Source organism: Trichoderma asperellum, chromosome 3, assembly GCF_020647865.1.
Source record: "Trichoderma asperellum chromosome 3, complete sequence".
Taxonomy (NCBI): domain Eukaryota; kingdom Fungi; phylum Ascomycota; class Sordariomycetes; order Hypocreales; family Hypocreaceae; genus Trichoderma; species Trichoderma asperellum.
In genome coordinates, this window is record NC_089417.1 from 239,880 (window position 1) to 252,652 (window position 12,773).

Here is a 12,773-nt window from a genome sequence, read left to right on the forward strand (position 1 = left end):
ATATTTATAGCATTTCCCTGAGATTGCTCTCTCCCTTTCCATTTACATGAAGAGATAAATAAAAAAAAAATTGCCGCTCATTCATTATACATCCGTACTCATCTCATCCTTTCCGGTAAACACTCTGTGAATCCTCCTGCTCACAGCCTGTCCCACGGTCCTGTCCGAAACTGCCCCATCTTTGTTTGCACTTTTCCGCACGCTCTCCAATCTGAGAGGTCCGCCTTGCTCAAGCCCCATTACGAGCTTGCTCACGGTGTCAAACTCCGAGACGATGCCGTAAGCTATCGGAGCCGTGACGCGCGCAATCTCCTGTAGCATACGGACGTATGTATCGCGAGCATCATCACCAGTGCGGACTTGTCCACTTTCCATGCAGAAACCTGCCGAGGAAGTCAATTTTTCGCGCAGTTTCTTGTACGGAATGGTTGAAATGTGTTGAGTGAAGGCGACAATCCACTGCGCAGTTTCGAGCGGGGCAGCAGTGTGGTGAATCAATACTTCGTGCTCGACCTGTAGCTGGAGCATTGCGTCTTCGATGATGCTTTCCGAAATGTACTCCTCGGCGGTAGCATTGTTACGGCGTCTGCGGGAGGAGGCCGAGGCAGCTTCCGGAGGGGCAGCTTGGTCCTGTGCACGAACTCCAGCTGCGAATCTGCGGTTTCGGAGGTTGCGATTCTTCCTCATCCAAGGCGTTATGCCCTCGAGGATGTATATGAGTTCGTGGCCGGGGAAGTGTCTCTTCGTCTCAGAAACGCTGGAATCCACAGCATCGCTGACAGCGAGCCCGACAAACTCTTCTGCCGTGAGAAGAACCAAGGCATGATTCTCAGGCATAATGCGCGGCGGGATAGGCTCCCAGCGCCCCGCCTCTTCATCAAATCGACTGTTTACTTTTCTCCGCCACTTGAAGGCGTTGGCGACAGGACTATTCCATGTAGTATGCTCTACACTGAGTCCGTCTAGCAAGGTACCCAGCTGAACTCTTAGCCCCTCGGCCACGCCCGACGGCATGACGAGGATCATTTCAGGCGTCGAGACTTTTTTGTCCGTGCGAACTTTGTTGACCTCGGCCAATGCAGCAGCGCGCTCCTTTTCCAAAGCTTTGGCTTCTTTGAGCTGCTCCTTCTCCTGTCTCTTTCGCTCCTTTTCGGCAGCCTTGGCAGCAGCTTGGGCATCTCTATCACGCGCCCTCTGCTCAGCCGTCTTTGCCGTAGCTGTAGCTGCCGATCCGGGCCTCCTGCTTCTTGAAGAGATTATATCGCTTTGAGAGCGACGGATGGGGGAGCGAGGGCGGGGTCTGGCGCGAGACAAATTAAAGTCGGCAATGTCTGGAAATTCATCTCCGGATGTGTCTGCTGAATCCGAGTCTATACTTATGACAGTAGGTCTGGCGCTCTTTGATTCATCAAGGGTTTTCTTCGGAGGTGACACTCGTAGAGTCTCTTCTGGAGCTGAGCTTGAAATGGGATCCCAATGCTTGCGTTTGCGAGAATGGTCCACCACCTCTACAGACACTGCTCTGCGCGGGGTGGGGACTTTGGTGGGCGGATGCAGATTAACATCCTGAGAGCTAACAAATGGATCCGAGAATTCATCCACGTCCACTATCGTATGTACAGCCGTGGCTTGCTCTTGTGGTTTGTGTGATTCGCGTGAGGGGGGTGGTAGCGGAGGAAGTGGTGAGCTTGCGAAGGCGTCGGCGAATTCGTCGTGTATGGTCCTTGCACAATTTTCTGGCTTCTCTGACCTCTTTGGCCTCTCTTTTGCATTGGTAGTAGGCGCCAGGGGTGGAGAGCTGGCAAAAGGATCAGAGCTCAGGGAGATGTGTAGAGGAGCCTGGGCTGTCTGTTTCGCCACATGAGGCCGTGCAGCCGCAGCACCTGTGGCAGAATGGCTGATTGTGTTTTGCTGGGCTTTCGGCGTATCAGGATCTATAGAGCTTGTAAATTCAATAGGATCGAATTCTAGGTGGTTTGGCCTGTTGGACACGGTGCTGAGAAAGGGAGGCTGGGCCGTCCGAGGAGGGTCTGCAGCTGGTCGAGGCGGCGGTGACGTCGATATGCGCAGTCGCTTGGCGTTTATTGTGCTTTGGCCAAGCAATTCATCGTCAAGCACATCGAAGTCTGATGAGATAAAGAGCTCTGGTGAACGGGACAGCCGGTGCTTGTTTCGCCCTTGATCGGTGGCAGTGGAAGATGCCGCTGGTTCTGCCAGGCGACTCAACGGCGGTAGAGGCGGACTGGATGAAACGAGATCAATTACATGGGGAGCCATGGCAGTGGGCGGTCTGATGTTTCCAGCGGCGGTCGTTCAGGGCCGAGGCCAGCGAGGCTGCCATGCCATGCCGTGTCTTGTCGCTTTGCAATCGGCCCCGCGGGAGCTCTCCGTTGCGTGCGTGATTCGCTGCTCAGTTCTCACATCACATCGCGAGATTGGGCGGGAGACGCGATCAGAGCTTCGCGCAGAGCTTCGCGCAGAGTCGCCAAATCACGTGATAGAAAGCATCTACGTCACCAGTGCTGGCGCCAGCACCGATTTTTTATAGCAGGCAGAGTTGAAGCTGAAGCTGAAGCCGAAATCTCGCTCGGAATACAACATCATTCCTTTTCCAATCAGGTATATTTGCTGCCCTGGATGAAAACTGTGGCGATTGTTTTGACTGCTGTGCTGCTCCCACAGACGTCGATGCACCACTCAGCGCCAAATAGGCTGCGTTCATCTTGAGCTGCTCCACAGCTCGTAATTCCGCCCGGCCCTCCGGAGCAGATCTGCGCTGTAACTGCTCGGGCTTCAGCGCCTTTCTTGTAGCTTTAGCGACTGGACCTGCTTCCGGAGGGCAGTCCGCTGCGGACCCCACCCCGAGAATCGATCCCAAAGCGGCAGTTGTTCATCGAGGTTCAGGTATTCTAGAAAATTATATATAACCGATCGATGCGCCATTGTGTGAAAAATATGTATTCTGTAATGTTCAACTCCGAATAAATTATATATATCATTTTTTTTTTTTTTTTCGTTGAATGAGTCGATCTTCGTCACTCTTTTTTTTCCTCGCTGGTAGATGCAAACGCAGCTGCTCCATCATGGGTTCAATAACTACATGTAACAAGAATGGCAATGTTGCTGCTGATGTATACTCTGTTCCTTTGGCCGCAAACAAAGTATATGATGAGGGAATCATATCAAATCCTCTCATAGCCAAAGACCTCCCGCCAGAGGTAATGGATAAGAAGACCAAAATTACCTTTACTGGATCCAAGAGTCCATCTCTGCCCGTCAACTGGAGACTTGCAGAAGCTGTGTCTTCTCTCAAGGCACTAGAAGCAACTTTGGTGGACGTGATATTGCAGCGCCGTTACGCCCTAGAGCCTCATCAAATCACCATAAACACTGACCATGCGAGCCTGTTTATCTTTTCTACCCTCCTCTGGACCATCGATCCTGTTGATGGAGGCGAAAACATCAGCCCCAACAGCCTCCGTGAAGCAAACAAGAATCTCTTCAAATATTTCCCCAGCTGCGACAAGCACCGCATGAACGCTTCCACGCATCGGAATCTGGCCACAAACATCTACAAATGCGCAGACGGCCGCTACTTTCAATCTCATGGGTCTCTCAACCCGACGCCTACGCTCCTCAATGTTGGCCTCCCGGCAGAAGCAGACGCAGATAAAGACACCAATGCTTATGAGGATGCTGTGAAGCCGTTTAATGAAGCTTTTGGAAATATCGACAGCGAATCCTTGCAGCGAATTACAGATGAGACGCGGCAAGCAGGCACCATCTGCTATACTGTAGAGGAATTCTTAAACTCAGAGCACGGAAAAGCCAATGCACACGTTGGGCTTTGGGAGATTCGCGAGACTGCAAACGAGTTGCAGCGTCCGTGCTGGTGGGAAACACCAGTGTCTCAGTCAGGCATATCTCGACCCCTTGCTGGCATCAAAATTGTCGATCTGACTCGCATCATCGCCGGCCCAAGCATCACTCGAAGCTTGGCCGAGTTGGGAGCCAGCGTGATGCGCTGTACCGCACCCCATTTACCTGACGTTGTCTCTCTCCAAGCGGATCTGAACTGGGGGAAATGGAACTGCAGTATTGATCTCCGAGAGGAGAGAGATCGGGAAAAGCTGAGGTTGCTCATCCAGGAAGCCGATGTGGTCGTGCAAGGATATCGTCCCGGTGTTCTTGACAAATATGGCTTTGGCGAGGAAGACATTATCAAAATGGCTGAACAGCGATCAAAGGGCATAATATATGTGAGAGAGAACTCGTACGGCTGGCATGGCCCATGGAAAGATCGAAGTGGATGGCAGCAAGTTGCTGATGCGGTTAGTTTATGGACCCCTCCCCCCCTTACATTTTCTCGCGATACCCCAAGTCTAATCATTTCTTAGAATACCGGTCTTAGCTGCTCCTTTGGGCAAGCCATGGGCCATGACGAGCCCGTCACCCCCATCTTCCCGCACAGCGATTACTGTACCGGCGTTGCTGGCTCTTGTGCAGTTCTCCTCGCACTGCTGCGCCGCGCCGAGAAGGGTGGTTCATATAGCATTGACCTCTCACTCAATTATTACAGCGCATGGCTTATCCGATCCGTGGGAACATACTCTCCCGAGGTTTTTGACAAAATATGGGCTGAACACGGCCGACCCGTCTATCGCCACTGGCACAATAACGGCGTCTCAGCGCCTGAAACCGTAAAGAGACTCAAGAGTGGCCCGGCGAGAGAGAGGATACTTCGACCGGAATTTTTTGAGGATAGGCGCTCGCCGAGTGTTCTTGGGGAAAAGGTGTTTCGCGCAGTGAAAGGAGTTGCGGATTGGGGAGGAGTAGTTGACTTGCGATACAATGTTGGAACACGAGGCAATGGGCTGGACGCGGCGAGATGGCCAGACGACCTGACACAAGAGGTGGTGCAAGAGTTGGCTTGAATTGGATTAAATTGGCATCTGGATACGAATAGATGATGCGTATTTGGTAGATGACGAGTTGTGTCTAACAAATGAAAGAGTCATTATGAATATTATTGATAGTAGAGCTGTAGAGCTGCTGACAATATTTGATCTCCTAACGCCCCAGCAAATCTTCAGATAATCCTTCTCAAGAACTATGAATCCTCACCCGCATGATGATTCCCCACCCAGTTCTAGTCTCCCAGATCCCAAACTCATTCTCCTTTCTAAATGTGACTTCCTCTGCTCTCGTAGTCATCGTCACTCTTTCCACCGGCCTCTCTTCCTTCGAAGCAACACGCTGCGGTACGTTTTCAGATCTTTTAAATAGCCCCCGAAGACCAGACTTTTTGCTGCTGCTGCTGCTGCTGCTGCTGTCTTTGGCGGCTTGTCCATCTGTTGAAGAAGACGCGGCAGGACGCTGAGGCTGTAAGTGCTTAGCGAGTCGAAGCGCCGTGCTTTCGCTCTCCCACCACAGAGCTGGGCTGGTCTCGTCGTTGGTTTCGCTGGTCAAAAGACTGCTGCCAGCGCCCTTTTCAGACGGCCACTGCTTCTTCTCGTCATTGCCATCTTTCTTCTTAGCCTCGCAAACGCGAATCAGCGTCTTGTATTCTCCCTCTCGCTTATCATCCTCGTCGTTGAACCTCCAGCCATTGCTGACCGCTGCGTCGGGGACCAGAATTGCCTCTGCAAGTCTCGGTGTTGGGTAGATTTCAGAAATAGACGACATGAATTCTTCCACATAGGGGAAGATGACGGATAGAATGTAGCTGTCGCGATCATCTGTGACTGAGGCTCGGTAAGCCTGCGAAGCGGAGATTTGGGTCCGAAGATTGACTACGTGCGACGAGAAGAGCGATGCATAGGAGCGAGGGTCTGGATGCTCGGCTGAAGTGCCGCCGGATGGATTTGCGCTTGCAGAGTATGGAGGCGGAAGTTCGCCGTCATCTTCGAGATACGTGCCGTTGTCCATGACGAACAGGTACAAGAAAGAAAGCGCCTATTAGACGTAGGTCTAGATGGCTACAGTGACGATGAAATACGGACTTATGAAATGTTTATTTCGTCTTGGGAAAAACAAAAACAAAAACAGCCCTGCTTCTGGTGCCAAGATTCGTTCAGGTGAGGCAATTAGCGCTGGGGAAATCTGCCTTTTTGAGAAATCCGCCTCGAAATAAATCGCTAGCCAACCTCCATCATTGAGTCTCTCTGAGCCATTTTGCCTTGCACCAAGTACACACCATCCATGCATTCAGCCTAGCGAGGCGTAGCGTGGCTACGGCCAAGCGGGAGAAATCGCCCTGTAATCTACGGCTTGAGCACGAGACAATGCCGACATGTTCATGTTCTTTTTGAGTTTCGGCTTTTTCGAGGGATCCGCATGTTTTTCATAAAGAATGTACATATCAATGATCCATTTCATGCTTTATTGGATACATGCAGCTACATCACGCCTGTGTGGAGCGTAGAAGGTAAACACTTCAAATGAGCCCCCGTAAGGGTAAGTAGTAAGTTTATCACGTCTAAGCCACGTCTATGCAAAACTTTGCCTATGAAAATCGAATACGAGGAGTCCATCTTTACTCCACAAAACTAGCCGCAGTATAACTATATCTTACGGCATTCTTCTAGAACATTTCTTTAAGTAGAGCTCACAAGCTTCGATGCGCTTGGCGTGGCTTCATCGGGGTAGTAATCAGCCTTCTACAGGTAGCTCTAAATGACATGTATTAATGGCACATGTATATATGCGATTTGCATGCATCTTTGCCTACTGCATTGGAGAACTTGAAATAGATCACCTGAGCTTCGCCATTAATGCCTCAGCTTTGTCTTATATACAAGTCCTAATAATCACAAAAAGTATGCGCGTTATTACGGTCTTGGTCCAGAAGCCTTTTCATAGGTGCAGTCCGCCCTGGCTTGAATGTGCTGACGAATACCTGGAATGGATGTGTTGTACTCTAGACCAGCCTATTATTTTTACTCGTTAATTCTACAATACCTGAATAGGAACATAATTCTATCGCTTCTTTCGCTTTTCTCCTGTAGCAATATATATCTTTGCGTAACAGAGGCTTTACAAACCGTAAATACAGGTGATACGAACAAATATACTCTCATCTCTTAACCATTTCTTGGGGATTTTACCTAGCGAGAGTCATTGCTCATGGTATTAAGACGCTTAGTGTAGCATTGCTAGCTAGGTAGTTGCCCTGAAGTTCTAGAACCTGGATTTTACAAAGTTGCAGCAAGACATCGTCTACATAAGCAGTTCATGTGATTAATTTTAATGCTTCCAACATTGGCCTTTGTCTAAGGCTTAAGGAATGAGCTGATGGAAATGCCGGGATATTCAGCCTCTCGGCTAGATTTGCGCATCCAACACCGAACATCGACGTGTGCTTTCTTGTCAAAAGTATGTCAGGTAACTTACACAAAGGTAACATGACAGGATACAAGCCCCAGATATCTTATCAAATACATCTAGGTACTGAGAATGAGTTGAGCTACTGTTACATGTGACTCAAAAATAATTGTGGTAGGCTCTATTTCATTCGTATAAAATTTCTGGGAATACTAAATCTCTGCCGGGTTATACAAAACTTCTCTTGGGTGCCATGTCGAGCTAGGGTGATACAGTCTAAGACAAAACGCTCCATATCAAGCAGGTGTCTATCATTTGGAAGATGCCATCTGAGTCTCCCTACAAACATCGAAGCTGAGGACGCATTTAATTGGGTGAACTTTGTAGTATTCACTGCTGATAGCAGTGAGCGTTTCTAAAATTTGAGCTCTCCTCGAGTTAAAGAACTCTTCATAACTTCAATACTGGTTTTCCCACATCATTTATGAGCTACACAACTTTTCCTCTTCACAAATCTACAGCATATTAGAAATAGAGAATTCCTTAGGACCAACCGATTTGCTGGGCCCAGGCGTGGGATGTGGAATGTGATCGCATAGCGTGGCAAAGCAAAATGTGTCAGATTGTATTCGGGTGCCGCCGTGTCTCACATGGGATTAATTTGCTGGACTGCACGCACTATCAGAGTCGAGATATTAAATTATCCCTCTGCGTATTAGACGATTCGCCAAATTAACATTGCTGCACCGCCGTCTTGACAATAAATATCCACAACTCTAGAGCTAATTGTCTGAGATAGGATCGACATGTCTTAGAAGCAGATAGAATTAGCTTACCGTGAGACTAATTGCCAAATTGCATTTCTTGCATGTTAATCTGAAGAAATAACCGACGATGCATCGCATTTGTACTTGCGATGCAAAGTATAAAAAACGTCTATGCCACCCATCTCCTCTCCAACTCATCAGCCATCACTGCGTCTTCATTATCTATTCCACGATATCAAGAGTATTCACTTTCGTCAAAATGAAGACTGGCGCCATCATTCTCTCTCTTTTCGCGGCCCTTGGTCTTGCGGCTCCTATGGTAAGGTTTTCTGTCCAAATGTATCTACCACGCTTCACAGCCATGCTAACATCCCTCGAGGAGCAAGCCCAGCAAGCCAACGATGCTCAGATGATGCAGCAAGTTGAAATGGCCGCCAAGAGCTTATTTGACCCCCCTCGCAACGGCAACGGGAACATTATTGCCGACATCTTTGATACCGCTGCTTGCATCTTGGGTAGCTTCATTGGAGCTCGCACTTGTCCAAGCAGCACTATCATTCAAGTTCCTGGTGACGACCACCATAATGACAACAGCAACTCGAGCGTCAGCACGAGCACCTCTTACCAGTATACCTACTCTACCGACAGCGATGGCAATTATCACATCCAGATCATCCCCGGCGGCAGCAAGTCCAGCTGCACCTATACTGTACCCAAGAATGATGTTGGGGCTTTGGCCAACACCATCAACCAGCTTGCCGCCAAGTGCATCAACAATTAAGAGGCTTTGATAACATTGCACTCTTACTCAGCGTTAGTGGTGACGACAGATACTTTGCTTCAGGGGAACCACTTTAGGTAGTCAATAAAATTGAGCTCAAGTCATATTTTGATGCCGTTATCCTACATCTCTCTTACTAGCCACTGCCATAAATTCCTCTGATATGATGCCATGCATATAGCCCTTCCTAACCACGCGAAGCATTTCCTTTTCATGGAAGAATAGGGCACCTAAGAACTACCACGGCACAGTCTCCAGTTACCGTTGATTTTGTCAAAAGTCCCAAACCTCCCTCCCATGTCAGTAACCAAGTCATTTCGTCAAGCAATTAACCATGAAATACAATGTAAAAATTTCCAGATAGATATGAACACAATAAAGCTATTACAATACAATTCAGCACAACTTTACTCCACCTTACGAGGAGTCAGATAGACATTCACTGCGCCCTTTTCCCATAGTGTATACGACTTGCTTCTTTTATCCCAGCCCTTGGTGCCTTCAGCAAGCGTAATATCGTACTCCAAAATCACGCGAGCCAAGATGAGACGCATTTCGGCGTAGGCAAGACTTTTTGTCACAAGTTAGCATAACGCCATCTGGGGTATAGAGGTGTGTTTCTCCACAGCGGATACTTACTTTTTACCAATACAATTGCGAGGCCCTGCAGAAAATGGCTGAAAACCATCTCGCTTGTCATCCTTAAATTTAGGGTCACCTAGCCAACGCTCCGGAATAAAATCTTCAACCTGCGTCCAGTAGTTTGGGTTGTGGTATAGCGGCCATTGCCAAACGTCGACATGGGTCTAATAAATAGGATTAGATTGTTTGTTTCCCAGAGATATAAAACAAACAAATAGATGAATAGTGAGATAATGCAACGACGTACGTTTTCTGGGACAAATTCACCAGCAATCATACCACCTCCCTTTGCTGTATATCGTGGCAGGCCCCCAGGAACAGGAGGGAACACACGCATGGACTCGTCTAGTACTGCTAACATGTAGGATAGATGCTGTACACTGGTGATGGTAATCTCTTCCGGTCTGTTAAAGTTTGACCGCACTTCTTGGGCAAGTTTGGCTTGGATTTCCGGATACAGGCCGAGGTAATAGGCTGCTGCGGATAACGCCGTGGCTGTAGTTTCTGAGCCCGCAATAATGAGGATGACGGCGTTCGACGTGAGCTCTTCAAAAGAGAGGGCCTAGAAATTCTGATTCAGTCTTGATAGTTCTGCTATTAAGCATCCACTTATACTTACTGATCCATTGCGCTTGGCTGTCATTGAAGCCATAAAATCAGGGCGATCTGAGCCGCTGTCGAGACGCTTCTGGACCTTCATAGCAGATAATCGGAAATTTTCAGCGAATCTACCAGCAATGTCGCTGGGCAGGGCAAACTTGTTGAGGAAAGTAGTGATGAATTTTGGTGAAAGCTGAAAGTATCTTATCGCTGCCATGAAGACGAGGTTCTTGATGGATTGGAAGATGAGCTGAACCCAAGGGTGATAGTTGGAATTGTTGAGGCAGTCGAATGACTCGCCAAAAGACAAATCGCCAATGATATCGAATGTTGTAAAGTTGAACCAACGGACCATGTCAATTTGCTGTGTTCCATTGCCACAGTCCCGTTTCAGGCGATCCATCAGTTGGTCGACATACGCGCCAATGATGGGCTCCTGGTCCAGCATTGCCTGATGGGAAAATCCATGGGCCAGGCTCCTTCGATAACGCGTATGGTCCTCGCGATTCGCCCCAATAATGTTATGGACGTTTGGCATCCGGCGTATTGGGTCTTTCCCGTGCTCAGGCTGTCCAAACTTGCGGTGGCCGCGAATATCGTTGACGGCGTCTGGGTGGCTGAAGAGAAGGAAATTGGGCGCCACACGAACGATAGGGCCATATTTGAGATGCAAATCCAAAACCTTATGGTGGCCATCGCCACCAGTCAAAATGAGAGAGTATGGGATGAATGACATGGCCGACAACTTGGGTCCAGGAAACCTGCGAAGTGGGTGGAAATAGAGATTATAAATGCACAGCCAGGCAGTGTAGCCAAGTCCCTAGGTTATACGTGGTAAGACAATGGACAAGACTCGCTATAGTTGGACAATTGACAATGTGTTGATGCCAACTTACCAGCGCCAGAGCGGCGAGTGGGAGACCCCAAGCCAGCTGGCTTAGGGAGACGGCGTTGAAACCGCCATGGTCGATGAGAATACCCATCGCAGAATGGCCTCGATATTAGACTCTTTTCACAAATAGCCTAGATATACAGTAAGAAGAGGGGTAATGCAAGAATTAATGGGTTTATATGTTTAGTTTATTGAGCGGCCACCAGCTTTTATATGTTATGGAGCAGGATGTTACATCGTGCGGCCCCATATGTCGTTGGTTGATCACAGAGAGAGACATAAAATGAGCAATCCATTCACTACCCCTCGGCTTAAACAATGCATTTTCCGATCTATTATCCCGGAAGAGAGTCTTCCGCTCGAATACTTTTGATCCCTAAGCTCGATTTCACCCTTTCTCTGAGATCTTGGTAGCTGATACCATGTCATGTCCCTCGGCAGCTGAACTAGTGATGATGGAGGCCCTTCAAAGGGGAAATAATATCGAGGTTCCGTCTATCCATGGAAACTCCTCGGAATTTAAGCTACGTCGTTTTCTTGTCTTTTTTTTATAAAACAAAAAGAGCTACATCAAACCCCCTTTATGCTCCATGTAATGCAACCCCTCCATGGAGCTGATAGGCAGGCTTTAGCTGCTATGGGGGAGAAGCACATGGGGTTCATGCTGCGGCGTGCAATTATCGAATCATAATTGTACAGTCATTGGCGGAGTTCCAGCCACTAGTACCCCAGACCTATCTGCCATGTCCGCAAACTTGTTGCTTGTGTGGCATTGCTACTCCATACCGCGAAAGGAGATTCGCGCGGCGGACTCGGAGAATAGGACAACTAGGTACCGATGGGATAATTAAGTCGCAGAGTACCAAGTATACATAGTTACAGGGACTAAAGACGGACACTATAAGCGATACGCGTGTTCTAGAGCCATCTTGGAAATGGCACGTCCCGCTAATGGGGGATATATCTCCAATACAACTACCTACTTTATTTTCGAGTAGCCAACTTGCTATAGAGATCAGGAGTTATTCGCGCATTTCTTCATCTCGTTGAGCACTCTGACATCATTCAACATGGATATGTGCATTCTGTGTGAGCAGCCAAAAAGCGCAGTAGCATTGCATTGTTCCGAGAACGGCAAACTGTACCCGAGAATACATGTTCGCCCCTTGCCGTGCATTAATTATGGCGGAGGTAACAGTCGAATACTACCAATCAGGCTATTTGAGATTCAAAGCCCTGGATTCTCCACATAAAAAACATCCATAGCCGAGGCTTCTGATTCAGGTAGACACGGGAGAAAAATATCGATGCCATATACTATGTTTAGGCTTCTTCATAATCCCGTCGGATTTCATTAGTACAATACATTACTTGTAGCCGTAGTATCTGGGCGTAAAAAAAAATTAGGGAGCGCAAAATGAAAATACACATCAAGTTGAGAATATGAGCACTATTGGACTAGTTAAATAGTGGTTACTAGTTGTCATTGCTGTGCGCGAAGTTGGGAATTGTGTGCCGATCGTTTGCTAATTCCCTATTTTTCTTCGCATCCCTTGCTGGGGTCAGTGAGGAACCCTTGATTTGATCGCAAAACTGGGGCGGATACCTGTGTTCCGATACGAGGGTGGGGAGCTACCATTGTATGCAACGGTGATAAGCAGCAGCGTAGGCTATGGATATGAAAGTGAAATATGACGCCAAGAGATGGAATTTTCAGGTTATCAAAGCACTTATGTATTATTATTACAATGATCTGAGATATCATAGG

The 12,773-nt window shown here is 48.2% G+C and overlaps 5 protein-coding genes across 5 annotated transcripts; 2 read left to right on the forward strand and 3 right to left on the reverse strand.

Moving 5' to 3' along the window:
- Positions 1-56: 56 nt before the first annotated feature.
- Positions 57-2,592, reverse strand: TrAFT101_004671 (uncharacterized protein). Its single transcript, XM_024908335.2, has one exon. It carries the CDS (start codon positions 2,275-2,277, stop codon positions 85-87), a length of 2,193 nt encoding a protein of 730 aa, XP_024759954.2. The 5' UTR covers positions 2,278-2,592; the 3' UTR covers positions 57-84.
- A 413-nt stretch (positions 2,593-3,005) lies between these two features.
- Positions 3,006-4,975, forward strand: TrAFT101_004672 (uncharacterized protein). The gene is made up of 2 exons (XM_024902608.2): positions 3,006-4,331; positions 4,398-4,975. Exons 1-2 carry the CDS (start codon positions 3,021-3,023, stop codon positions 4,932-4,934), a joined length of 1,848 nt encoding a protein of 615 aa, XP_024759953.2. The 5' UTR covers positions 3,006-3,020; the 3' UTR covers positions 4,935-4,975.
- Positions 4,976-5,009: 34 nt separating this feature from the next.
- On the reverse strand, positions 5,010-6,072 carry TrAFT101_004673 (uncharacterized protein). The gene has a single exon (XM_024908334.2). It carries the CDS (start codon positions 5,926-5,928, stop codon positions 5,104-5,106), a length of 825 nt encoding a protein of 274 aa, XP_024759952.2. The 5' UTR covers positions 5,929-6,072; the 3' UTR covers positions 5,010-5,103.
- Positions 6,073-8,305: 2,233 nt separating this feature from the next.
- TrAFT101_004674 (uncharacterized protein) lies at positions 8,306-8,897 on the forward strand. Its single transcript, XM_024906786.2, has 2 exons — positions 8,306-8,409; positions 8,470-8,897. Exons 1-2 carry the CDS (start codon positions 8,350-8,352, stop codon positions 8,869-8,871), a joined length of 462 nt encoding a protein of 153 aa, XP_024759951.2. The 5' UTR covers positions 8,306-8,349; the 3' UTR covers positions 8,872-8,897.
- A 36-nt stretch (positions 8,898-8,933) lies between these two features.
- Positions 8,934-11,160, reverse strand: TrAFT101_004675 (uncharacterized protein). The gene is made up of 5 exons (XM_024908333.2): positions 11,010-11,160; positions 10,133-10,933; positions 9,761-10,075; positions 9,511-9,677; positions 8,934-9,441 (listed from the first exon to the last, which is right to left on the reverse strand). The coding sequence occupies exons 1-5, from the start codon at positions 11,094-11,096 to the stop codon at positions 9,279-9,281; spliced, it is 1,533 nt and encodes a 510-aa protein (XP_024759950.2). The 5' UTR covers positions 11,097-11,160; the 3' UTR covers positions 8,934-9,278.
- Between the last annotated feature and the right edge of the window lie 1,613 nt (positions 11,161-12,773).

What these genes read in the sequence shown, in the direction of transcription:
- TrAFT101_004671 (XM_024908335.2), bottom strand. Translation starts at nt 2,277, where the DNA reads ATGGCTCCCCATGTAATTGATCTCGTTTCATCCAGTCCGCCTCTACCG.
- TrAFT101_004672 (XM_024902608.2), top strand. Translation starts at nt 3,021, where the DNA reads ATGAGTCGATCTTCGTCACTCTTTTTTTTCCTCGCTGGTAGATGCAAA. An exon ending in GGCAGCAAGTTGCTGATGCG is followed by an intron (nt 4,332 to 4,397) that starts GTTAGTTTATGG and finishes ATCATTTCTTAG; the next exon opens with AATACCGGTCTTAGCTGCTC.
- TrAFT101_004673 (XM_024908334.2), bottom strand. Translation starts at nt 5,928, where the DNA reads ATGGACAACGGCACGTATCTCGAAGATGACGGCGAACTTCCGCCTCCA.
- TrAFT101_004674 (XM_024906786.2), top strand. Translation starts at nt 8,350, where the DNA reads ATGAAGACTGGCGCCATCATTCTCTCTCTTTTCGCGGCCCTTGGTCTT. An exon ending in TTGGTCTTGCGGCTCCTATG is followed by an intron (nt 8,410 to 8,469) that starts GTAAGGTTTTCT and finishes ACATCCCTCGAG; the next exon opens with GAGCAAGCCCAGCAAGCCAA.
- TrAFT101_004675 (XM_024908333.2), bottom strand. Translation starts at nt 11,096, where the DNA reads ATGGGTATTCTCATCGACCATGGCGGTTTCAACGCCGTCTCCCTAAGC. An exon ending in CAGCCAAGCGCAATGGATCA is followed by an intron (nt 10,076 to 10,132) that starts GTAAGTATAAGT and finishes CAGAATTTCTAG; the next exon opens with GCCCTCTCTTTTGAAGAGCT. An exon ending in GTGAATTTGTCCCAGAAAAC is followed by an intron (nt 9,678 to 9,760) that starts GTACGTCGTTGC and finishes CCTATTTATTAG; the next exon opens with ACCCATGTCGACGTTTGGCA.